Source organism: Musa acuminata, chromosome BXJ1-10 (genome assembly GCF_036884655.1).
Source record: "Musa acuminata AAA Group cultivar baxijiao chromosome BXJ1-10, Cavendish_Baxijiao_AAA, whole genome shotgun sequence".
Classification (NCBI taxonomy): domain Eukaryota; kingdom Viridiplantae; phylum Streptophyta; class Magnoliopsida; order Zingiberales; family Musaceae; genus Musa; species Musa acuminata.
This window is the reverse complement of record NC_088336.1, coordinates 20,721,417-20,745,584: the sequence shown is the minus strand read 5'-3', so window position 1 is coordinate 20,745,584 and position 24,168 is coordinate 20,721,417. Positions and strand designations below refer to the sequence as shown.

Here is a 24,168-nt window from a genome sequence, read left to right as displayed (position 1 = left end):
GCTAATACTAATTAATGTTCAATGTTCAATACTAATTAATACATATTAGAAGGGTCTCTTTGGAAGAAGCAAACAGAGGCTTTATATTACGTTACGAATACAAAGGTATTGCTCAAAACATAATATGTATGGTAGATGACATACATTGTTACCTACTAGAATATATTTCATATGATGTGGCTGTGACATGGAGTACTCCAAAAGCCAACAAGCTCGTCTTGCAAGTTCTTATGCAGGTCATGAGTTGATCCGCTCATCGTCCTCGGTGTCCACGTTACAGCGCCATACTGAATAAAGAAGAATACGAAGCCAGGAAAGACTAATAATAATTATAGAACAACAATTCTGTCAATTAAATTTAATATTAGTGATGCTTAACAAAATCATAACTTTGTCAATGAACCTCTCAAAAACCTCATCTCGGTAGATACTCTCCATTTTTGCAGCAGCCACAGGTTCACATAATTTTTCATGGGTCATCTTCCCTCTCCCTCTCCCTCTTCCTGGAAGATTTATGTTGAAGGACACCATTGTTTTGATGCTTCACCTGATCATGCTCACCACCGGGGCCATTTTTGCTTCCTCCATTTGCATTTTTATTATTATGCTCTGCATTGGCTGTTCCATTGTTGCCCTCATCCTGGGATTAAGAATTTTAGAATTAGGAAAAGCAAAACAGCAGTGTGCCGAATTCCCATACGTGCCGTGAGAGTATATCCTTTCGGTTTGCTGGGTTGGTCTTTACATTTATTATAATTATGCAGATGCACATAGGAAACATCTAACAAATGAACTTATGATAGAAAAAACATCAGACCAAAGATGAGCACAAGTAATAAATAAGGAGCAGCAGCATACTATTGCAACCTGGTGGAATAGTAATCACAAGAACATTAGATAAGAGAACAAACTACGATAGCGAACCACACAATATAAGCATTAATCTGGCAGAGAGATGCCAGAGGCTAAGTGAATGTTTTGCATATCGAACCTATTAGGCGAAGGACATCTCTGTTGAAACTGGTAAAATGAATGCCAAAAACCACATTAATACAAGAAACTGTGCATTTAGAAGCAGTGATAAACTTGGCCAAATAAATCAAAAGAATTACAATTCATCTTCACCCTAGTCTCTGAGGTCAGCTAAATGGATTCACCCCGCCCTCGTACTTTTTAAGCTTGTCTGGTTCAAGTGTCATGACATCCTTACTGTTTCTTAATCCTTACTGTTTCGCTAGTTTGCCACTGAATTTGCATAAACTTTATCTCACCAGCAAATTTTTAGAATTTAAGCACAATTGACACAAACAGACACCAAAAAAAGAAAAAAAAAATCTTAATTGTTCCTGTCGCAGTTATGTGCTCGAGATTTGAGAACATTTCAAACAAGACAGACTACCTGGCCCACTATCCTATGCAAAGTAGAATAAGATTAATAGGTTTAAGATAGGTTTAGGTAGGTAACTTGTCCAAATTGAGTCAATTAGGAACCTGATTTTAGCCAACCAATTTAGTCCATATGATGGGTTATCAATTGGTTTGGAAATTTGTGGTTACATACACAGGCCACAAGTTTGTCTTGTCATCTAATTGCTATGGCTATATTAGTTCATAGTTTCGATTGAGTGAAAGTTTAAGAAGTTTTATAGTATTTCTTCTGTTGTTTCAGAATAAGGACCTAAAGGTAAAGGCTAACAGGATTGTGGTAATCCTAAGACTGGCCAAAAGAGCATGGCCTGTGCCATGTTTTTGGTGAAAATAAAGGATTTGACCATGAGGCTGCTGGTCTTGTGTTTTTCCTCCATTCTTCTCTCTTCTTCTACTCACTACTGTACCCTCAGCCCTCAAAATCTGAACTTAAATCCTATGAGTCTCATGGTTAATCTTTACTCCAAGCCTACCAGCTCAACTCTATTTCAATCACTGCCTCTGTGCTTTCAAATTTCACTGAAAACTCAACTGGATCTGCTTATACTCTTCATAACCTTCGGCTTCAATTGACTACCAACCATGCATGAATACTGTAATTTATTCAACAGATCCCAACAAGACATGCAGTTCTACAAGGGATCAAAATTCAAACACCCTGTAGTAGTGCTTCCCTTCTGAAACCCTCATTTAACCTTTAGATACTCATGGCAACGCAACAAGGGTACTGGCACAATTCATGCAAAATGTAAAAGGATCTGATACTCCGACAACCACCCACACCCATTAATCATGCCCAACACAATCAATAGCCAGTGCAACTTAGACAGGTAAATCCAAAACCAAACCAAGCTCAATTGGTGGGCTTCGGTTGAGATACTTTGTTAGGCCCCTTGAGCTTAAACTGACTCAAATTTGGACTGAGATCAAATTCAAGCGTCAGGGGGCCCTACCCAACCTACAATGTAGTGTTGGCCCATTCAAGTCCCACACTAATTTAGTATCAACAAACCTTAATCCCACTATCTCTCTGCATGATTCTATCCCTTTGTATCTCCTTATTCTTCTGTCATTCATCACCAACTAATGGCCATAATTTCCCCAGTGGCATCCAATCCTCCTGACATTTGAACCACCTCTCGCTGTTGTAACCTTGGAGAATACCCTCCTGACGCACTTGCCCTATCACTGGTGTCACTGGTATGCTGACAAGCATCACTGTTGCAACTTGGTACTGATTCCTGAAAGGAGAAATAACATAAAGGATTGCACTGCAATGGGATATGGTAGTGTCGTAGCCATAACGACAGATTCGAAGCTCATAAATACTCATCCTGAAGGATCTGTCAGGGAATGTAGCATGAAAGCAACAGATATTTGCAGACATTTATAGAAGAAAAACTAATTCTTGGGGGCATCACTTATACAGCCATCCTTAAGATTTATATATCTATGTGGGGAAAAGAATATTGCGCAAAAAACATATTTTTGCGCATATCCATGCTCCAAATTTTTAGAAGCTTAGAGTTTGCAGAAACCACTGCTTCACATTGATCTCTAATATACAGCACAACAACAACAAACAAGAAAATTTCATTGTATCACATCAGAATGCATAAAAAACAAAGCATCAACTTACCTCGATTCCATTCTGCTCATCTCCTTCGTCCTCCTCGTCCTCATCTGATTTTTCTCCTTCTTCATCTCCATCGTCGCCTTCTTCTTCTTCTTCCTCGTCTACAATTTCGCCGTCTTCATCCTCCTCATCATCACCCTCTTCTTCCTCTTCATCTTCCTCCTCCTCATCGTCAGTCTCCGTCCGCTCATTCCCATTGGCGTCTGCCTTATCCAAATACTTCAGAGATCCGAACAAGCCGAAAACTTTGGATCGGTATCCCTCGATCCTGGTCACCGGGCACTCATATAGGTCCAGCGACTCCAGCCGGAGCTTCGCAAGCGGGGCGAGGTCCTCGACCGACGCGATGCGGTTGTTAGAGAGGTCGAGGTCGCGGAGGGCGTCAAGCCGGGCATCGACCAGGGCGTGGAGCCCGCCGACGATGCGGTTGTCGGAGAGGACGAGCCGGCGGAGAGCCGGAAGGCAGGGAAAGCCCTCGAGGGAGGAGAGACGAACGTTGGCGACGGAAAGGTGCTCCAGTGCGGCGAGCCTCCCCTCAAAGAAGGACGACGGCGGGAGGCGGCCGCTGGGGCACTTCACGGCGCAATCGAGCGTGAGGGCCCGCGGCGGCTCCGATCTCCCCTTCAGCGCCGCCGCTACGGCACGCTCCCACGCTTCGGTCATCGCTGTACGGAACGGAGTCAGACACCTAAACCTCAAGCCCTATTCGAGGGTTTTGCGGGAAAACAAGAGAGTACAAATTCATAGAACCGAACCGGTCGGTTCGGTCGACAAAATTGATGAACCGGCTCGAGATTCGGATAAGTTAAATTAAAATTCATAAGTATTTTATGATTCCCGAAGTCAATATCCTAAAAATATGATAAATCCTAGAATGAGATTGAGTCATTGTAAAAGAAAAAATATCTTAAAAATTAGAGCTTGAGTCTTATATATATATATATATATATATATATATATATATATATATATATATATATATATATATATATATATATATATGTGTGTGTGCTTTCTTTGTAGGGTATTAGAGAGGGGAGAAAAAAATAAATAAAGAGTGATTCATCATATTATTTTTTAATGATAATAAAAATTAATTTTTCATAGATTTAGGTAGGAAGTTGTGAACCACATTAAATCTAAATCTTACATTGATTTTTTGATATATATTTTATTTATTGATATCTAAGTTTCTTTTTTGATTTTGGAGTTTTCTCCTCCTCTCCCTCGACAAAGAAAACTAATAAAATATAAAAATGGGTTGAGTTATTTCATCCAATAATGTTTTAATGCTTAGACTTCCCAAACTTGTTTTAAAAGGGAGATTTTTATTCACCTTGAGCATGAACAAATTAATGATACTTCCTTTGACTTGTTCTTTAAAAAAAAGCAAAATAATTAGATAATTATTAAGTATATCAATGCTCAATGTCTAATATCTAATGTCAAACATAGCTGTTGACTTTATCACTTGCAGTGCAGGAACTGCACACAGTAAAATGAAGCATCACAAGATGAAACGAGTGCAAGATTAGGCTTTGCATCAAACAAGCAAGAGTTCAACGTGTAGACAGTTGCCCATCCAAATCCAGCTTGACTTGGTCAACCTTGCTCCATTAAGCAACCAATGAGCAGGTCTGTTGATCTCCCTATAAATGTTCATATATTGCAGCACATCGACAACTACAGTGCAAATTGTTGTATGTATAAAGAAAACAAGGAACAAAGACAATGATAAGCACTGTCATATATTAATTCTCTGGATCAGTTTTGCATGTGGTATCGTTAAGCAAGCAATTAGATCTTCCCTAAAGAGCATAGAAGTCACTTGAAGGAGCACTAAGAATCATGAGAAGGTACACAGGTTGGATTTCCTGGTGAGGAGGGGTCTCCGCTGGGTCTCCGAAAGGAGATGATAGATTCTGTGGAACCACGAGAAGAAGAAGAAGAAGAAGAAGATTGCTTCGCCATCCTGAGAGAAGAGGGGGTGGTGGGCGGCGGCATGCACGTTGGCAATGTCATCATCCTTCTTCAAGGGCATCGTCTACGTATCATCTGGAGTTACGAGGATCCAACAGTTTCCGCACAGAGTTGCTTTTCCGGATTGAGATTCAAGCACTTTCTGCATCCTCGTGCAATCTTCGGCATTTGCAGGTGTGAGAAGCTCCGAAAGCCACTGATATGTATCTTCCAGAGTCACTGTCTTTCCGTGGAAGGTAAGTTTACAAGAACAAGACATTGAAGATTGTCATGACACCCTCGAGTTGCCTACCTAAGGGTTGAAACGGTTGACAAACTTTAGTATGCTGTGTGGCTCTTAGCAACAAATGAGTAATATCCGTGGTATTTGGTGTTCTTGGAGATGTCATCTCAAAAGTTACTAAACTATATCTCTATAAAAAAAGGGCCGAGTCATCCCTCCTACTATGCGATGATGTGGGAGAGGTTGTTTGGACCGCCCAGTTCGAGTCTGTCCCCTCTATCAATCTTCATAGACGATAGTCCATCAGAGATCGTTCGAATATGTCATCTTAATGGACAAAATGTCAAAAGGTAGGACGTTGAAATCGTTACAAATGATTCCCTTGATCGGTCAAGTATAAAAGTCGACCCCAATATCAGTCCAAGGGTCAAACCTCTCTCCAAGAAAGCCTCTTACACTCAGTACCACTCGAGAAACTAATTTAAATGTTGAAGGAATCGGATCAAGAAACTCTCTCCGGACTTACCTTTGTGTAGGAATCCACCATGGATTCCACCTCAGCCCAATCTTAGGATCATCATGGATACTTTGAAGTCACTCGAAGATTATTTTGGACACCTTAATATCGTACCAAACGTCTCCTAGGATTGCAACGAGGATTTCTTGTATTCGTCACCTTTACGTCGTAGTCGAGGAGTCGGCATGACTTGATTCTATTCCGAATGTCCAAGGTTGCTCGCATGAGAACTTTGGTGGCCGAGGAGGACGTCGAGTCAGGTTGAATCGAGAAGGTCACCACCTGCTTCTACGTCGCCAGCCCTTGCACTTAGGTCGAGGTCGGGAGGGAGTTTTTCCAACTCGACCTCTTCGAAGCTTAAGTTAGAGTGGAGTTAAATTAAGGAAAGTATTATCCTGAAAAGGTCCCCTTGGCGTCGACCAGGCGATAGCCTCTTATACTTGTACATGGGAGTCGATTGTACTTTGTTCATTAATGATCGTCGACTCTCTTAGGCGACTGGCCCATACCTCTTCTGCGGTCGTTGGTCGTAGTGTGCAGGATGGCACCGAGCGATATTGTTTCGAGCTTTTTAAGGGTGGCTTCGTACCCGATGGCATCGCCACGAGTTTTCCGGGGTGGCTTCATACCCGACAACGTCGTCTCAAGTTTTTCGGGGCGGCTTCGTACCCAACGGCATCGTCCCGAGCTTTTCGGAGGCATGCCTTGCACGACCATCGTGCGGAAGGTAGTTGAGTTAGTTGGTCCGAGGTGTTGGGCTGACATGGTCCACCACAGCATCTCTGAAATCTCCGTCGATGCTATCGCGGTCGTGGGTTGTTGTCAAAGGGTGTGCGACCAAAATGCGCCCTATCACCTTGGATGCCCTTTACCTTCGTCTTAAGACCAAATTAGGCAACTCGCTATCAACGATACTCTCCCCACGACACTCCAGAACCTCGAAATAGTGTCCAACCTAAAGGACGCACGCTGCGACACCTTCAAAGTTGCAGCACATATTACTAAACCTCATGCGTTTGATGTTAGAGTGGGAATGGTAGGTTCCGAATTCATGTTACAGTGCCTCGAACCCAACATATATTTCGAAGAAACTACGTATCACTTAAATAATATTCTTATGAATTGTTCTCATTCAAATGCGGTCCGAGGGGACATAACCCATTTAATGTGGGATATCTTAGTTAGCAATCCAGTTTATGTTAATGGTCTTAATGAGGCTTACAAAAGATGTACTTTTTTTATTTATTAGAAATAAATATTTTAGGGATTTAAGCTCTTGTTTTGTCATTGTGATTTCGCTGTATGAGATGGTGACAGCAGTCGTATACCTTAATTCTGCATGCTTTTCATCTCCTAACTACATGGGTTAGTAGATGAAAAGCATTGCATGGGTTTTCAATGTCATGATCTTGCTTGTAACACTAACTACATCCAACATCAAGTATGTGATCACACAAATTGATTGGAACTAAATCATTTGACAAACAGTTCTTGTTAGCCAAATGACTTCAATGCTTCTCCCACTGTGTATGATGAGTCATTGTTTCTGCCATTGATGCTGGTGGTTGAGAAGAGAGGAGTCGGTCTGCAGTGCTCGATTCAACGAAGCTGCAGGTGGATGTGACCAAGCTTTAAGTCACAGGAACGCGCACAACTGCAAGTCCCTCACCTACTGCATTCATTTCCTCCCAAGTGAAGGGCAACTCACAGTCTCTTCTTACCTTACTGATTCATCTAAAGCTGAAGCTGAAGCTGAAGCTTCTGCTGTGTCTCTCAGTGGGGCTTCTTCATTTGTTAGGCAAGGCAAGAAATGAGAGTCCAGCTACTATTTTCCCATTACGTCTATAGAATATTAACATAGTGTTAGGAAACATTGATATTGGAGAACAACATACTAAAATAAAAGACTAAAATTTATTCCATAATAGTAAAATTTAAAAGAGTCCAATTATAAATTTAGGTTTGGTTCATAACTCAATAAGCTTAAGATTTTGAATTAAATTATTATCGACTCTAATATCAACTCGGACTCCGATCGATTTTTACTCTCGTATTAGATTATATTGGTAATTCAAAAAGTTAGATTATATACATTAAGTTTGATCCATAATTCAACATGTATAATATTTTAGATTAAATTGGTATAGACTCTAATAAATAAATGGTGTCTAGAGAAAAATAGTTAACCACAAAGAAAAAAATCTTATTTATCATTACAACTCTTCCTCAACCTTACAATTGTACAGTCAATTGATCTTGTTATTCTCTCTCCTTGCCTATGTGTATAATAAGCAGAGAGCAGTTAGATTATGAAATGTTCTTAAGCAACTATTTATTGCCCAAATAAATGCCATGGTCACAGGCATCTTTCTTGTTGATTCATTAGTTCTAATTCCTCTTGCCATTCTACCCTACTTTTCTTTTGGTACGCAGATGGTTACTTGCAGATAAGACTGGCAAGTAAGAGACAACTCCATCCTCATAACCCAGTTATAATCCTTAGCTCCTGAGAACACTTCATTTCTGTTTTTACCCATAGCATTGCCATCTATATTTGTTGTCCATAGAATTGCCATAGGATGTGACAATGAAAAATGAACAACAGCAAACCACAGAATTCATTGGGCAGGCCTTGAAGCCTACCCCCACCTATTTGTGATGTGATGTCTCTCTCTCTGTCTTGAGATAAAGTCACCTCATTTGTTCTAAAACACTGAGAACCTCATAATTGAACACTTTATGGCCTAGAATAGTTCTCCTTTCACATGCACTTGTCCTTCATGTCTGCTCAATAAATAGTTCAAGTACATTAAGTGGGACTAAGTTACCACAAGCATTGAGGACTCACTGTTTAAGATCCTTGTAGCCATCATTTCTTTCAGAATCATATTAGATTAAAGCATTTCCCCCCCCCCACTTTTGTGGCAGATCATGTGTTTTTCTCTCTTTCTGTTCTAAATTTCCAAAACAATAATTTCAGAAACTAATGCATGAAATATGACTATACTTCCATTACAGATATTACACATATTTTAATCTAATGCCATAGCTAAAGTGTACTAATCATATTTCTAAACATGAAAAAGTATTCTTGTTTATTATTTTTTAGGAATAATAATTTCAAAAGAAAGTCCAATGTGCCATGATATAACTTCTCTTCTGAAATAATTTTTTTTGGATGAAAAAAAAAATCAGTCTACAAAAATTGCATACAAAAACTTTGTAATCAATAAGGAGAGTCATGCTTTTTTGAGGTTGATGTTACTTGCAAGCAACAACTACATGGATACTAAGACACACAATTGTTGTTGTTGACATACTTATACTAAGACATACAAAAACAAGCAACAACTATATTTATCCTAATTTCCATCCTTGTTGACAAACTTCACAAGGCACCTCCCCACTCTTTGAGTATCTTTCTTTAGATCAATTCCATGAATAATTAATGCATTGATACTTAGCCAAAGATCATCAACTACTTAGCTGAAGAATATCTCTGTGGTCCAGGCATACATATAAATCATTAATGAAGCTAAAATAATAATGGTGTAATCTGATATGAATATAGGTTTAGGAAGGAGTAGGTGGGTGTAATAATGAGGCATTTGCTCCAATTCCAACTCCTCTCTCTCTCTCTCTCTCTCTCTCAATATTTACATCTCTCTTTCTTACAAAAAAAAAATAAAACATATTTACATCTCCACATATTTGATTTCCAGTAGCATCTATCCCAATTAATTTGGGTTAACCATAATTAATCATGATTAGAAATAGTTAATTTATGTTAAAGATATAATTTTTTTTGAATATCTAAGGTTCTTATCCCTTTTTCTTAATTATGTTTTCCACTTTCTTATGGTGCTTTTCTCTTTATATTTTTATATTCTATTTTTACTGTATACTTTTATTTTGGAAGGACATAAATAGTTTAAAAAATATATTAAATATTGAAAGAATTAGAGAATTGGAGCTGATAAGGATGGGTTGAAACAAACAATTCAATTAGCTGAATATTAATGTTAATTGGTGTTTCATCAACATTGTGATAACAATCAACTAATGAATTATTATCTACAATAACATATATATATATATATATATATATTGTTAAATATGAAAATCATTAAATTTGGAGGGATACCACAAAAAAAAAAAAAAAAAAGTAAACAACATTATAATTCAAAGGCTATGTTTGCTGAAGGAGGAGAAATTATACTTCTAAGAATGAATGGAAGCCAACAAGCTTAGGTTTCCTTTTTGTTTTTAATGAAATCAACAAATAAACAACATTTTCGCCCCTAAAAATATTTTCTAGATTATGCAATTCAAGGCTACTGTATGGTGTAATTTTGAAAGAAAATGATTAGCTATTTCAACAAAGTCATATCAACAAAGTCAAACATTACTCATAATCTATAATGTATTTCTATTGAAATGACGTATTTGTTATGGCCATTTAAGTATTAATATTATTATAAGAACATATTTAGGATCATGTGGGTGGAGTAAAAGAAATAACACGTCGAGTTATGTTTTGAATGAAGTAATGTCCACTCCATGACAAACAATTCCTCGTGAATAGTGTGTGCTTGCATTGGGACATATTACTACTTTTTTGGGGTCCACCTGCAGTCACAAATCCCTCGCGATCCCCATCGTGGAATAATTATTGATTTATTTCATTATATATATATAAATAATATCTTATTATCAAATAGAAAGCTCATAATCATTACTAAACTATATTTCATAAATTTGAGTAAGCGAGATATGTATTTACAAAAATCCCTCATATTTTTATAATCATAATAAATTTTTAAAAGGATTAAAATTGCTTAGTTCACTAATAATCAAATGATAATTAGCTAATTAAGATTTATCATAGTGATGTGTATGCAAGATGATAGATTTGGCAAAGATGAGTAACAAACCTAAATTCATTAAAGTCTTTACTCAACTGACTCATGCATTCATATTAAACTTATATTTTAAAGGATAAAATAGAAATAGCTCATATTTGTATGATAATATATATATACAATATTATCAAATAAACCTAAGAAAATCTAAATAAGTGGAAGAATAATTTATAAATATATTCAGAAAAAAGTGACATTATGGGGGAAAAAAAAGGTGTGACATTGGAATGGAACAAGAAAAACTAAAAAAAGGTAATTCACGTGTGAATATTTCTTAAGGGAAAATTTCCAAATAAAATATAAATAAGGCGTGAGAATAATTGTAACACACTCTGAGGATTATATATTTATATCTAAAAAGGAAAATAAATATTATATTGATTTATAAATCTCACTTGTGGATTTTCCCTATATATATATGATCAACCGCTCCTGTTATGCCACGGGAAGCGTCGTCCGTCCATTCGGATCCCACCAACGTCTCCAACCCAAACCCCTTCTTTTATTACTCGCTCCCTCTCCGATCTCTCTCGCCCTGATCGCTCTCGACGATCTTTGCATCGATGGCCTCCTTCTTCTCCTCCTCCCTTATAAATTAACGAAATCTTCTTGATTTCGTCGGGTTTCTCCGACTGATTCCGGCCGGCGGCCTCTTCCGCCATTGCTCGTGGTCGCACTTGCGTTTCGGTACTCCTTCGTTCTCCTCTTAGGTTATTCTTTTGTGGTAGTCATGATCCGCTCCATCGTTGCAAGATTCTGCTCATGCTTGATCCCTTTCTTCTCATCTTTCTCTTTTCTATCGTGGCCGTCCAAATCCGTGGATGTGCGTGCTGATTGCTTGCGGAGCTTGGTTCATGCTTGCATCTGTCTTCGTTGTTATGTTCTTTAACAACCAATTCTTGGATATCTGCGTGCTACCGTTGCATTCATTTTCTTTGCCGTCACTGAGCTTCACCTATCACGGGAATTTTAGGCTAACCTAACAAAATGGAATCTTTAACACGATCTTCTGAATAATCCATCTGCCTCAAATAGAAGAAAATTTTCGACTTCTTTCTCACCTTCTGTTGTTAAAGATTGCTTTCTTTTTGCAAAAGCTAAATATTTCAAGATATATTTTTCGGCGCAGGTTCTCAAGGCTTTCAGCTATGGCAATGAAATCCTATAGGTACCAGGCTGAGATACTGGTTAAAGACTATTTGCTAGCGGATCCATTTGTCCGGTATACCTCTGTGCTTGGAGGCATTTTTATGTGTAAAATGGTATGTCCGACCTCATTCTTATCTGGTCTTTGAATTCTTGGCAGTTATGGTTAGTGGTAAAAATGCATTGCTGTAAATTGAGCTCACTGATTGTAGAGAAGGAGAAAAAGGAGGAACTGGAATGACAATTCTAGAGGTAACCTGACACATACTATTAGCAGATTGTGCAGGTTTTCATGTAGGACTTAGCGTTCAATCATTTTAGATGCCCCGATTGCCATGAACTAAAGTTGGAATGGCCAGTCAATACCAACTAGCTGTTCTTTCTCAGTCATCATTGCAATAGAATACTGAATCATAGGTAATAATAGGAAGGTGCAAATTCTATACTTAGTTTTCCATGTCACTAGAAACCCTATGGCCTAAAATGTATATTATTTTAGATATAGTATCTCAGGATGTAACACTTTCAATAGTGGATAAGTAAATGGATGTATAAATATGTTTCAGTGGATCCTGATAAGGATCAATGTTTGCCCTGTTTTGTCATATGCTGAAAAAACACCAGGTTTTGCAAATGCACTGCTGCCTCTCTTCTTCTCCTGCATAACCCTAGAGCTAGTGTTGTTCGTAGTGATTGAATTACAAGTGTAAAGCACCAAAACTTTTCTTTTAAGTTAGGACCAAATCAGTCCTTAGTTTAAGACGGTTTAAGATAATTTAAATGACCCAGTAGTTGCCTAGCATTTTGAATCCCAAGAATGGGCCTATGCCTATTACAGGGTGACTACCCTACCCTAACTCGAAAGTGGTATACCTGGTTGAACATGGCATATTGGCCAATACATCCAAAACTTCTGAGACAAATTCTTGTCGTAAGCTATGACAATTTTAAATTACCTGAAATGACCAATCAAATAAGTTTTAAATGGACCCCAGCATCCATATGCATGTATATTTAACTTGCTTACGTGTGTGCCTCTCATGTTACATATGTACCTATTTGTATCTGCCTTTGTATGCACACAATTGTGTGTCGTGGAGGTCAAAACAGATTTTGGTTTTACCCTATACGAAGACAGGCTGTTGTAAGCCTGGTATGAGGTAGGCCTTTTTTTCATGGAAAGGGAAGATAGGAGCAGAAATTTTCAAAAAATTGGATATAAGTTGCGGTGAACAATTTGAGACACTGCTAGAGAAAGCTACTAAATGGGCTATGGTTTTGTCACAAATTCTGTATTGGAACTTATATAGGATGTCATGAATAATTATATCGATCTCATTTTTCCTCTGATTACTCTATGTTTGTCTTTCAATCATAGACTATCTCATGTACTTATGTACATGTGAAGCTGACTCTGATGCTATGTCATCCTTTGTGCTTATAGTTGATGGATAGTTTTCACTGTTTGTTTTGCTTCTTTTTTATTTTTCATAAGGTCGTAGTACTGGAATTAGTCATCTTTGAGTTAGGACCTCACGGCTTTGTTGTTGTTGTAGTCATCTTTGATTGTCTACTTACTGACTGCCATCATTTGCTTAGGCATATGATTTTACACAGTTGATTAGTTCTTTTTACTTCAAGGGGTATGCTTCACTTACAAAGATCCAACGGATTGAGTGGAACAACAGGTGAGAGATCATAAGCTTGTAATATTATTTTCTTGTTAACTTTTATGTCAATTTGAACCACTTTTGCAGGGGAATGTCCAATGCTCATGCCGTTTTTATCACACTTATGTCATTATATTTGGTATTCTTCTCGGATCTATTTTCCGATAGCATTGAGGGCCTGGTTACATTCAGAAATTCTAATCTTTCTACTTTTACATTGGGGGTAAGAATTCTTAACAATCGCTAATCATTATGTATTTGTCTTTACTGCATGATTTGTGAAGTATTATAAATTGGACAGGTATCTGTGGGGTATTTCATGACTGACCTTGCAATGATATTTTGGCTTTATCCTTCCCTTGGTGGAATGGAATACGTGAGTAGTCATGCGAAAGCTTCATTTAAGTGCTCATCTTCCTCTTCATTTAAACACTTTTACAGAACAAAACTTAGCTTGTTTCTTCACATATTTCATATGAAAGAAATGAATTGGTTATCATAGAGGTTATATTCACCATCTAAATGTGACATACTTTTTCAGGTTCTCCATCATGTGCTATCTATAATTTCTATATCTTACTCTATGTTGTCTGGGGAAGGACAGCTATACACATACATGGTCCTCATCTCTGAGACAACCACCCCTGGGATTAATTTAAGATGGTATCTTTCCGGACGTTATTGAAGTACTTCAACATTGATATGGCCCGAGGATATTTAGATGTTTGGCTTATTAACTTCTTTTCTTCCTTTTTCCTTGTAAGGTTTCTTGACACTGCTGGAATGAAAAGATCTAGTGCATATCTTGTTAATGGTGTTGCTATGTTCTTCGCATGGCTTGTAAGTAGTTCCTTATTGAAGTGAGTTTTAATATAAATGCTGATGACACATGACAGATGTGTACATGTGTAGGAAACACATGATCTACCTATGATCATGTGTAAGGTTCTATCTTTATACCTATGATCTACTGATCAAGGACACACCTCTTTTGATTAGTTGGGTCCCATTTTTTTTTAATGGGGCCCCAAAAGTGGTTGGACCTGCATATTAGGGCTTCTAGGCAGGTTTGATTGGTATGCATGTGTGTCTGCTATAGGACTAATGTATAATTGTGAGAAGTATGAGAACAACAGAAATTAGATGCAATGACGTTTTCTCAAGTTTTCATTCGAGATCATGAACTGGCACCTCAAACAGAATCTAGAAATCGGATGAATAAAATATACTTACTTAAAAGAAATAGATTGACTAACAATGTGGTTTGATTGCATACGGATGGAGGTAGCAAAGTGTAGACATTCGCTGAGTTATAAATTTGTATTTGTGAGCCTAGAGCTACAAGCCTAGTATAAGGTTAAAAACGTTAGGTCCATGAAGCTAATGCAGCAATCTATTTTTACTATCTTTTCTTCATTGTAACAGGAAGTCAGCTCCATTATGAAAACAGAACGAGAATAGTCATAGACACATCTGTCACGGACTTAACTGGTTTTGCCTAAGTTGTACGGCACCCTTGCGTGTCTGTCCGCAAAGGTCGGCCTCCCCGAAGCCTCCCATGGTCCCTTAAGACCCACAAAAGAGAAAACGGGTGAAAGAAAATGCCTCACTCGGGATCCACAAGCAAACATTCTAGGAAACACTTCATAGATAATGCAAATTACAAACAGACTTTACAAGTTCTGAACAGTTGCACAACAAAGGGTCAAAATGGTCCATTACAGACCAATTTGACCATTTTGACCCTTTTGTTGTGCAACTGCTCAGAGTTTGTAAAGTCTATTTATAATTTGCATTGTCTATGAAGTGTTTTCAGAAATGTTTGCTTGTGGATCCCGAATGAGGTGTTTTCTGTAATTCGTTCTCTCTTTTGTGGGTCCTAAGGGACCGTGGGAGGTTTCGGGGAGGCTGACCTTTGCGGACGGACACGCAAAGGTGCTGCACGACTTAGGCAAAACTAGCTAAGTCCGTGACAGATGGACTTTAAAATTTTAAAATGGTGCTACCGTGTTAAATTTGGAAGTACATTGTCTCTCTTCCACTGTGGTGATCCTAGTTGGTCTGCTCGTTTATTTTGATTTTTTTTCCCAAATTCTGCTATCTTTTTTACATGGCTATTGCAATTTATACTGGTTAGGATATAGTATTCTAAAAGTGATTTATCATTTTGCAGATTGCTAGAATATTTTTGTTTCTGTACTTGTTTTACCACATCTATTTGCACTACAATCAGGTATTTTTCTAACGATTCCTTGCACAATCATATACAAACATGATCTTTTTCAACTAATGCTTTCATGCTCTCCACTTGTGTGTGACAGATTCGGCAGATGCATACCTTTGGATACCTCCTCAGTTTTCTGGTGCCCATAGTATTGTTTGCCATGAACATGATGTGGTTTGGAAAGATTCTAAAAGGGCTCAAGAAAATGCTAGCCAAGCGGCAGTGAGAGTTGAAATTCTGATGTTCATATGTTACTGAAGTTCACACCTACAACGGTAGATCCTTGTAAGTTCTCTTGTAAAGTACAAAGGTTTAGGCAAGGCGAAAGAAAGGAAAATGACAAGCTAACTAGCAAGGGAATTCGGATTGTATCTTTTTCAGTTTCAGCTCAGTTAGCATACATGAGATTCTTAACCTGGTATATCTTCACATGGATAGTCACATGGTTCATGTTATGCATCATGTTGTTCTTTGTGTCGTGAGGTTTTGGCTCATGGAATCAATCATGTACATGACTCGTGAAATTTGGTTCTAAGCAGAAGCTTGCATCTCTAATCGTGTGCATCTGTCAGTTTAGCTTGCTGTATAGCTCCTAATCCTTCCTGTTTCCATTTCTTGCTGGACTGAGGAAGAACAGTTGATGGTATTATAGTTCCTGTGAGCTTGTGCAGGTCATCAAACATCCAAGTTTTCTGGTCATCGAAGGCTCTGCCAAAGGGCAGGTTCGTGTTAAATGCCCTTCACAACCCATCTAAAGATGGAAATAAATCTTGGCACTGTGAAATCTAATTGTCTAATTGTTAATGAATTTGGTAGATATTCATTCATCTCTCTATTCTCCTGTGTCATGCACGAACGTAAAGTACCTTAAGAATCATTGTAAAGCTGTCTGTCCTCACCTTCACACCCATCAACCTCGAGTATAGTAATCTGGTGCACAGTCTCATCTATCAAATGCTAAAGAAGGTTGGAACAGTAAACAAAGACTAGAAAGTAGAGAAGGATACATACGACAAGAAATCAGTCAGTAATCAATGAGCGAAACGTAAGCCCTTTTTGTTTGCTCGACTTTTAGTATTTCTAAACGGCAACGCAGATGACAATAACGTATTATCTATCTTATATGTTTCAGATTAATAATCTCACACAAAACTCACTCACAGTTGATCATAATTAATGGCTCACAAGAGAATAACGCATTTTATCGAATCACACTAAACTCACTTTGTTGCAGCATTGAGAGGTAATTTTGGTAGATTAGCATATATTTTTTTTTCATAAATACTAATTTTATTCTCATTTTTAAATATTTTAAAACCCATTTAGACTAACGAATCATTTTGATCAACCCCTACTTTCTATCACTTCGTCTCCCTCTCCACCTTCACCTCCTTCTCTTCCTTCCACATGAGTTTTATTATAATAAAAAATGAAAGCGCAATATAATAAATTATCTATTCGATCACTGTCCTCGATTTGTTTCTTTTGGCTGGTCTTTGCTTGTGCAAATGTTTGCTTCCAAGGTAAAACAAAAGTCTTCCAACTATTCAGTCACTCGTTTGCAGCTGCACCCCATTCCTATCCATCGTTTCGTAGGATTCTTCTCAAGTGGTACATCCAATCCTCTTCATGATCACTATCTCCAATATGTTTGTGCAAATGTTTGCTTTGAAGGTAAAAACAAAACTCCTCTGTCAGAAAATTCAGTCACTTTGTTTGCTGCTGTAACCTTTTCTGAATAGGGCCAATCATGGTCAACTTATATTCAGCCATCCATCTTCTTGTACCATTCTCCCCCGAGTATCACATTTGATCTTTCTCACGTTCTCTATCCTCGATATTTTTCTTTTGGCTGGTCTTTTGTTTGAGCATATGTTTGCTTTCAAGGTTAGACAAAAGTCTTCAAACCCTTCCTCCTCTTCCATTATTTTGTAGTATGCATGAATGATCACATGCTCCGCTAGCTGTGTTTGAACATTAATGTTGGGTGCTTCTTCTTCTACGTAGCCGCCGCCGAAGGATATTTCTTGAACGTACACATCGATATTTATGTATTCTGAATCATCTCTTAATCTTATGAACAGCATGTAAATTAAGCACACCCACAGAAAAAACATAGATTCAAGTCCATAGTTCAATTGCCAAGCAACATTTTGACTTTTCCACTCATTAATGGACTAAATTGCATTTCATTATGATTAACATTTTGCTCTCTTAATTATCATAGTCAAAATGTTTATGGTTATGTGAGTCAGAAAGAGAGAGATCTGACCTTAATTATCATACCTAATTATGCCCTTATAAATAGTACCCCTTAGTTGTTTGTGGTTATGGAGAATTTTTTGTGCAACACATAATATTCAAAAAATATATATTATTCAGAATTTACTAATGTGATAGGCGCATCGATTAAAACCTTTTTATCATTTTCTACTAATTGAGATACCGCATGTCGAATTTTGATTGGAGGCGAATATTAAAAAAAACTCATAGTTAAAAGAAGATTAATGCTTTTATATACACAAAAAAAATGAAAGTAGAGAACAATTTGAATTAGATATATTAATATATATTATCATATATTAACATTTTAAGTACCTCAAATGTCCCTTATATTTTCATTGATTATTTGGCTTTTCTTTCTTTAGACTTAAATTTATAAAAATAAACCCAAAAATTACGAATTTAAGAAGAATATAATATAATATAATATGAAGAGTATATTAGTTTGTTGGAGTTTCAATATCACTAATTTTTTGAATTTTCAGGGAGAATATATATATATATATATATATATATATATATATATATATATATATATATATATATATATATATATATATATATATATATATATATATATATATATATATATATATATATATAATACAGATGGGAATTAGTGGTGGGCCAAAGCGGTGATGGTTACATGAAGAGATTCGCGACCAATAAAGACAAGCAGGAAGAAATCATTCAACGTCTTATTTAATTGTCTCCACGTTTACTAAGTCTAACGACGGCTATCGATCACCGCATGCTTCGCCCTCTTCACCAGCTGCAAAGATCGGGGCAGGCACAGGCACCATGGGACGCGCCCCTTGCTGCGACAAAGCCAACGTGAAGCGAGGGCCGTGGTCGCCCGAAGAGGACGAGAAGCTCAAGTCCCACATCGAGCAGCACGGCACCGGCGGCAACTGGATCACGCTCCCCCAAAAGATCGGTATGTCTTGCTATATCACCCGCCGTGGATCCAACTTTTGCAGCCAGTCTTCCACTTGTTTGTGTGCGTGTGTGTTGTTTGTTGTACGAAATAGGCCTCAAGCGGTGCGGTAAGAGCTGCCGCCTCCGGTGGTTGAACTACCTCCGGCCCAACATAAGGCACGGAGGGTTCTCTGAGGAAGAAGATAACATCATATGTCGACTGTATATCAGCATCGGGAGCAGGTGATCCGTCTGACATAACTTGTGGAATCCACCAACACAGCATCGATGCTTCTCTGATGTTTGGTTTTGTTGGGAAGCGCAGGTGGTCTGTCATCGCTGCGCAATTGCCAGGAAGGACCGACAACGATGTCAAGAACCACTGGAACACGAGGCTGAAGAAGAAGCTCTTCGGCAAGCAGTGTGACGACCGTCGACGGCATACCCACAGGATCACTCGCCCCGAGCAAGATAACATCGACCACGGCACTGGAGATCTCGGCATCATCAGCACCGGTGTCTCCCAGAGCGATTGTTACTGGGCTCAGCAGCCGGCGCTGTCGTATCCACCGCTCCGTCCAGTCTGCGAGGGTTCTGCAACCCCGGTGGCCCCTCCGCCGCAGAGCGTCTCATGCTATGAAGGTTATCAGAGTCCTACAGGCTTTTTGACTGAGCTCGATGAGATGTTCCAGTTCAACTCGGTAAAGTTAGAAGGATTGGATTGCTTTAACGAGATGAACGGAGGCAGTGCGTCGGCCGGCATGAACTGGAATCAGGTAAGCCCTTTGCTATGTGTGGTTCATGGGATGCAACAGCTCCCACCGCTGGAAGAGCCAGTGCAACTGGGCACTTCTGTGGATCTGTAGAACTTGCGCAGGTGTTGTATGTTTCTAATTGGATGAACCCTAAAGAACTCACTCTTTCGTATAGAGATGTTTGGTTTGTGATTCTTCTCATTTTAATTCTCGGTCCATTCTTCCCTTCTATCTCTCTGAATTCTCTTGATTGCATGATTAGTGTATATAGCAACTCTTAGCTAATCTACAACTCCAAACTGCCTTTCCTCTCCTAAAGTTCATTTCTTGTTGTACTTCAACCATGGTGGGATCTGTTCCATATGATGATGGCTACACCTAAAAGAAACTAATATGTGATGAAGGTCTTTGAGAACTTTGTATTTTCAACCAAGGTAGATAATAGGGGAGTCCTCACACTGATCTCCTGCATGCCAATCCTTGGACAAAGATCTCATAGGTATGTATTTATTTCTTTCCTTTGTTTCTGTGAACATACAAGAAGCTCCAATGTCAATGTTCTATGGATTCATATGTCATGCTTTTATTTTCTCTGTCTTACACATCAAGATTACAAACTTTTGAATTATCCAAGAAATGTTTACTTATAAGATCATCCAACTGAAACTTTAGCCATTTGCCTACTACTTTTAACTACTTATGTTTTCCAGAAAAGAACAGAAAGAGTAACCAAGTCCAATCATATATGTGATGGTTCATTCTTCTAGGCTTCCATTTAGGCTTCCAAGAACTACCATTCAGTATGTATGATTCACAAACTCAAGTTTACACAGTGACAGAGAAAACTATTCTGAGCTTACTTAACTTGAGAACAAATTCTACAAAAGTTATTTCTTTTTTCATTTGTCAAGCAAATTTCTGTCAGAGATATGTGTCATTCAGATGTCATATATACCATATTGTTATTCATTGTCACTACTATCTCAATTAGTCTACCTTCAATTTAGATTCTCATGACTATTGCAAAATAATAAAATCATAAACTCAGTTCATGTTTAATTCAACATTAGACATAGCAAGATTGACTGTATAAAATGTAACTCTGATAGGTATTCAAAGAACTCCTTCAAAGAAGTTGTAGATAATATGAAAGTTAAAGTCTAGAATCTAGATAAGCTAACTAAACTATAAGAAATCAAAAGAACATGTGTATGTTCATGTGACTTAGATTTAGTCCTATAATATGAAATTTTCTGGGGAGTAAAGCATTTATTCTTCTTCTTTTTATTAGTTGATACCAACTTGTTGAATTTGGTAGCCAGCAGCCACAAACAAGTCATTTTCTCCTTTATATCCTTCTTCAAATGACCAAAAACATGTTAGGAATCCATGAATTATCTACTAGATTAGGCTCAACTATATAATATTTGCTAACATTTCTCTAACCACTTTATACATGACTTGATGCAGCTCAAGAACATGCATTTCTACTTGATTTTGAAGTCAAATGCTTAGTCAATAACAACAAATGTTTATGTTCCAGAAGTCCATGAAAAGCTACAACTTTAATCAAATGTTAGCTGATGCACTACTGTCAGAAAAATATGTAATGCATCAAATAATACAGACATCTAATTATGGTGTTCATGTTGTGAATCCATCTGATTTCTGAGGTTTGAATGATCTTCCTCAGAGAACAACAATGCCAGGTAAATTGTTCTAACACAGAAGGGAAGTCCCTTTTTTGTACTTCTCCTTTGTGGTCCAAAGTCATATCATCTTATCAAAGGTAGAACGAAGAGTTGATTTGTTCAATAGTTTAGAGGAATCCTGGCCTCAAAGAGTTTAGATTAGAGACCTAATGCTGAAAGGTCTTCTTTCTTCAGTAGCAATTGTCACGTGAAGGAGGAAAAGTTTGCACCCTTTACTGAGAGAAAATTCAACATAGAGAAAAAGCTTTTGAAAGAGAAAGGGATGTGTGCCTACAATTGATAGGTATAGTAAAACTTATCCCATAGTCATTTGCTACCATTCCAATCAACAAGGCAAATGAAAAAAGAGGAAAAAGAACTGCATCTCTCCTGTACACTGTACAGAGAAAATAGTTAGATACTGAGAATCTACTTCTTGTTGAAGGAATGAAATGTGGCCTTCTGACTATTAGATACTGGTTATCTGGATCTATTCATTATCTTCATGCTTGTCAAGTTCATGCTTGCCATAAACTAGAGAAGATAACTACTACTTACAAAAGCTAAAACTAGTATGAAGAGATCCAACATTTTCTACAACCCATATATCTCAATATTTTCCTTGAAAAGATTTAGTGGTAGACACTCAAATATGAAGTTTCCTACATGAAATGTGCAAAATATACACTCATCATGAACTTCTCTCTCTCTCTCTCTCTCTCTCTCTCTCTGCAGTTAATAGCCCCATAGAACCAACTCCAATAGATACTGATCACATATAGAGAGAGACACACATACACATCAGCCTCCTCAATCCATTTATTTGAAGGATCAAATTCCAAAAATTATCTTTAGCACCATAACAATAACCTGATGGAAACAAAGTGGATTTCCCTTTTATTTTTCTTTTGTATCAGCTAAATTGCAACATTTAGAAGAGATTGGTCTCTTTTAGAATTATAGATTTCCACCTATGTAAAACTTAACAAAGCTGAAGTTTTATTATTTTAGATCCAAATCCATAGTCCAGTTGAGTCTTCTAGCTTTACATTTTCATAAAGTATTATGTTAACAGCAGTGCCCTCCATGTTACAATTGGAGATAGTATTTATTCTTGATAGATAGACTATAAGTGGTGGCTTTAAAGTGGTAGAGAATATTGCATAGGAAGTAAAGTTCAGGAAGAAAACACCCAATGCAAAACATCAAATGCAACAACTTGACAGCATTGCTGCCAACTCATCTTAGTATAATAAATTAACACATCAAAGTGCACTTTTCTTAAGGTTCACATGACAAATCCAAACTACTCATCCTTATTGGCTAACATATTCTTGTGATCTCAGAAGATCATTAGTTTTATGCTTCCTCCTGCGCTGGTCTTATTCCTCCACATCCTATAATTCATTTATATGGGGATCCTTTAGCCTTTATATATGTGAAGCTGGTGGTATGGCTCAGATTGAGTTGTCGAAGGAAGCTTTAAGGAACAAAGCTAAGTTTGTGGTGTATTGTTTCTGTCATCATCATGTAGCTACTAACATCATGCAGATTAAAGGAATCAACAAAGGAGAAGCACATGTTTGCATGACAAGTGAAACAATTGGAGTTTGAAATGAAAGTAAAAGTCAATATATTAAGCTTGCATAGGGATTTCCCTGCCATTAGCACTAAACAGCTAAAACTTCTTCTGCAACCCATCTCCTTCTACAGTTCTCCTAATACAAGCTACAAGTCATCAAGATTGATGATAGTTCATGCAGTGGCAGATATTATATGCAGTTCAAACAAACATACCGTATTAGTGGCGGATAACAGTGTTCTAATAATGTTGACAAAATCAAATGAAATGGACAAACCAAGTGCATATGGAAAATTCCCAATTCCATATATACTGTGTACTTCAAAAAAAATTTCATCACTGTTCATCCTATACCTGAAGACATGCATTGAATGAATCAACCTAAGATCTTACCTTACTTTTGTCTGAATGGGCTTTGTAAAGATGAAACCTAATCCAAAGTTCCATAAACATTGATGAAATATAAAGGTTTATGAACTGATGATAAATGCTTTCTTTAGAAACCAAATGTGACTATAATATTAATCTAGAAAGATGTAATTCTATAACATTTGCAAAGATATTCACTTAGAATGTATTTTTATTCTTTTAATTTAGCATGGTGTTTAATATGTCCATTAGCAAGTATTTGTGCAATGTTCATTCCTCTCTTTGGCTGGGCTCTTGGAATCCTCCTAATTAACTTATCAAGCCTATAATATAGCTTACACCTGAGAGAGGATGTCAAAATATAAGTAAACATTGAGCCTCTCTTAACAATTTAAATTGTTGAGATAATTGTAGCTCAATCGAAGTATTTCACTATTTTGTACAGCCATATAAATGTTAAGGAAGACATAAATATAATTCTCTATTTAATTGAGACATCCAAACATAAATAAGAAGGTTTGGAAGGGTATATTGGCAAAATTAATGGAGAATCTATCGACAACTTATGCTTTCCACGTGTCGTGTGAGCAACCCTCTTAATACCAGCCTGTTGAATGGTTTTAAAGATCGGGCCCTACTGCTTAATCGGGCCCCACTGGTCAATCCTTCGGGACAGGTAGGTAAGACGGGTAGGGGATCGGCCGAAAAGAGAAAGTGCCACTCGTCTTGTCATCTGCTTCGGGAACCAAAGCGCCACCCGTCCCGCTGACGCCGCGCCCCGGTCCGCCGGCCACACCACCGCTTTCTTTATCGGTTCGCGAGGC

At 37.7% G+C, this 24,168-nt stretch overlaps 3 protein-coding genes across 4 annotated transcripts; 2 read left to right on the top strand and 1 right to left on the bottom strand.

Moving 5' to 3' along the window:
- Nucleotides 1–20: 20 nt before the first annotated feature.
- LOC135595424 (acidic leucine-rich nuclear phosphoprotein 32-related protein-like) lies at nucleotides 21–3,758 on the bottom strand. Of its 2 annotated transcripts, XR_010480373.1 has the most exons (3): nucleotides 3,068–3,758; nucleotides 404–640; nucleotides 23–287 (listed from the first exon to the last, which is right to left on the bottom strand). XR_010480373.1 is itself a non-coding variant. In XM_065086312.1 (2 exons), exons 1-2 carry the CDS (start codon nucleotides 3,725–3,727, stop codon nucleotides 470–472), a joined length of 831 nt encoding a protein of 276 aa, XP_064942384.1. In that variant the 5' UTR covers nucleotides 3,728–3,758; the 3' UTR covers nucleotides 21–469. The 2 variants fall into 2 exon arrangements, 1 of the variants encoding a protein (XP_064942384.1); XM_065086312.1 differs by having other exon boundaries at nucleotides 21–640.
- Nucleotides 3,759–11,162: 7,404 nt separating this feature from the next.
- LOC135595422 (uncharacterized) lies at nucleotides 11,163–16,301 on the top strand. The gene is made up of 9 exons (XM_065086310.1): nucleotides 11,163–11,393; nucleotides 11,836–11,968; nucleotides 13,452–13,540; nucleotides 13,610–13,745; nucleotides 13,824–13,898; nucleotides 14,064–14,185; nucleotides 14,287–14,362; nucleotides 15,696–15,755; nucleotides 15,844–16,301. Exons 2-9 carry the CDS (start codon nucleotides 11,855–11,857, stop codon nucleotides 15,970–15,972), a joined length of 801 nt encoding a protein of 266 aa, XP_064942382.1. The 5' UTR covers nucleotides 11,163–11,393; nucleotides 11,836–11,854; the 3' UTR covers nucleotides 15,973–16,301.
- Nucleotides 16,302–18,757: 2,456 nt separating this feature from the next.
- Nucleotides 18,758–19,909, top strand: LOC135594956 (transcription factor MYB36-like). Its single transcript, XM_065085464.1, has 3 exons — nucleotides 18,758–18,966; nucleotides 19,061–19,190; nucleotides 19,273–19,909. Exons 1-3 carry the CDS (start codon nucleotides 18,831–18,833, stop codon nucleotides 19,811–19,813), a joined length of 807 nt encoding a protein of 268 aa, XP_064941536.1. The 5' UTR covers nucleotides 18,758–18,830; the 3' UTR covers nucleotides 19,814–19,909.
- The last annotated feature ends 4,259 nt before the right edge of the window (nucleotides 19,910–24,168 follow it).

Bases quoted from the DNA above. Each gene is read 5' to 3' on its own strand.
- LOC135595424 (XM_065086312.1), bottom strand. From the start codon at position 3,727: ATGACCGAAGCGTGGGAGCGTGCCGTAGCGGCGGCGCTGAAGGGGAGA. The intron at 641-3,067 runs GTAAGTTGATGC...TCTTAATCCCAG, and splicing joins ATGAGCAGAATGGAATCGAG to GATGAGGGCAACAATGGAAC.
- LOC135594956 (XM_065085464.1), top strand. From the start codon at position 18,831: ATGGGACGCGCCCCTTGCTGCGACAAAGCCAACGTGAAGCGAGGGCCG. The intron at 18,967-19,060 runs GTATGTCTTGCT...TGTACGAAATAG, and splicing joins CACGCTCCCCCAAAAGATCG to GCCTCAAGCGGTGCGGTAAG. The intron at 19,191-19,272 runs GTGATCCGTCTG...TGGGAAGCGCAG, and splicing joins TATATCAGCATCGGGAGCAG to GTGGTCTGTCATCGCTGCGC.
- LOC135595422 (XM_065086310.1), top strand. From the start codon at position 11,855: ATGGCAATGAAATCCTATAGGTACCAGGCTGAGATACTGGTTAAAGAC. The intron at 13,746-13,823 runs GTAAGAATTCTT...TAAATTGGACAG, and splicing joins TTTCTACTTTTACATTGGGG to GTATCTGTGGGGTATTTCAT. The intron at 14,186-14,286 runs GTATCTTTCCGG...TTTCCTTGTAAG, and splicing joins CCTGGGATTAATTTAAGATG to GTTTCTTGACACTGCTGGAA.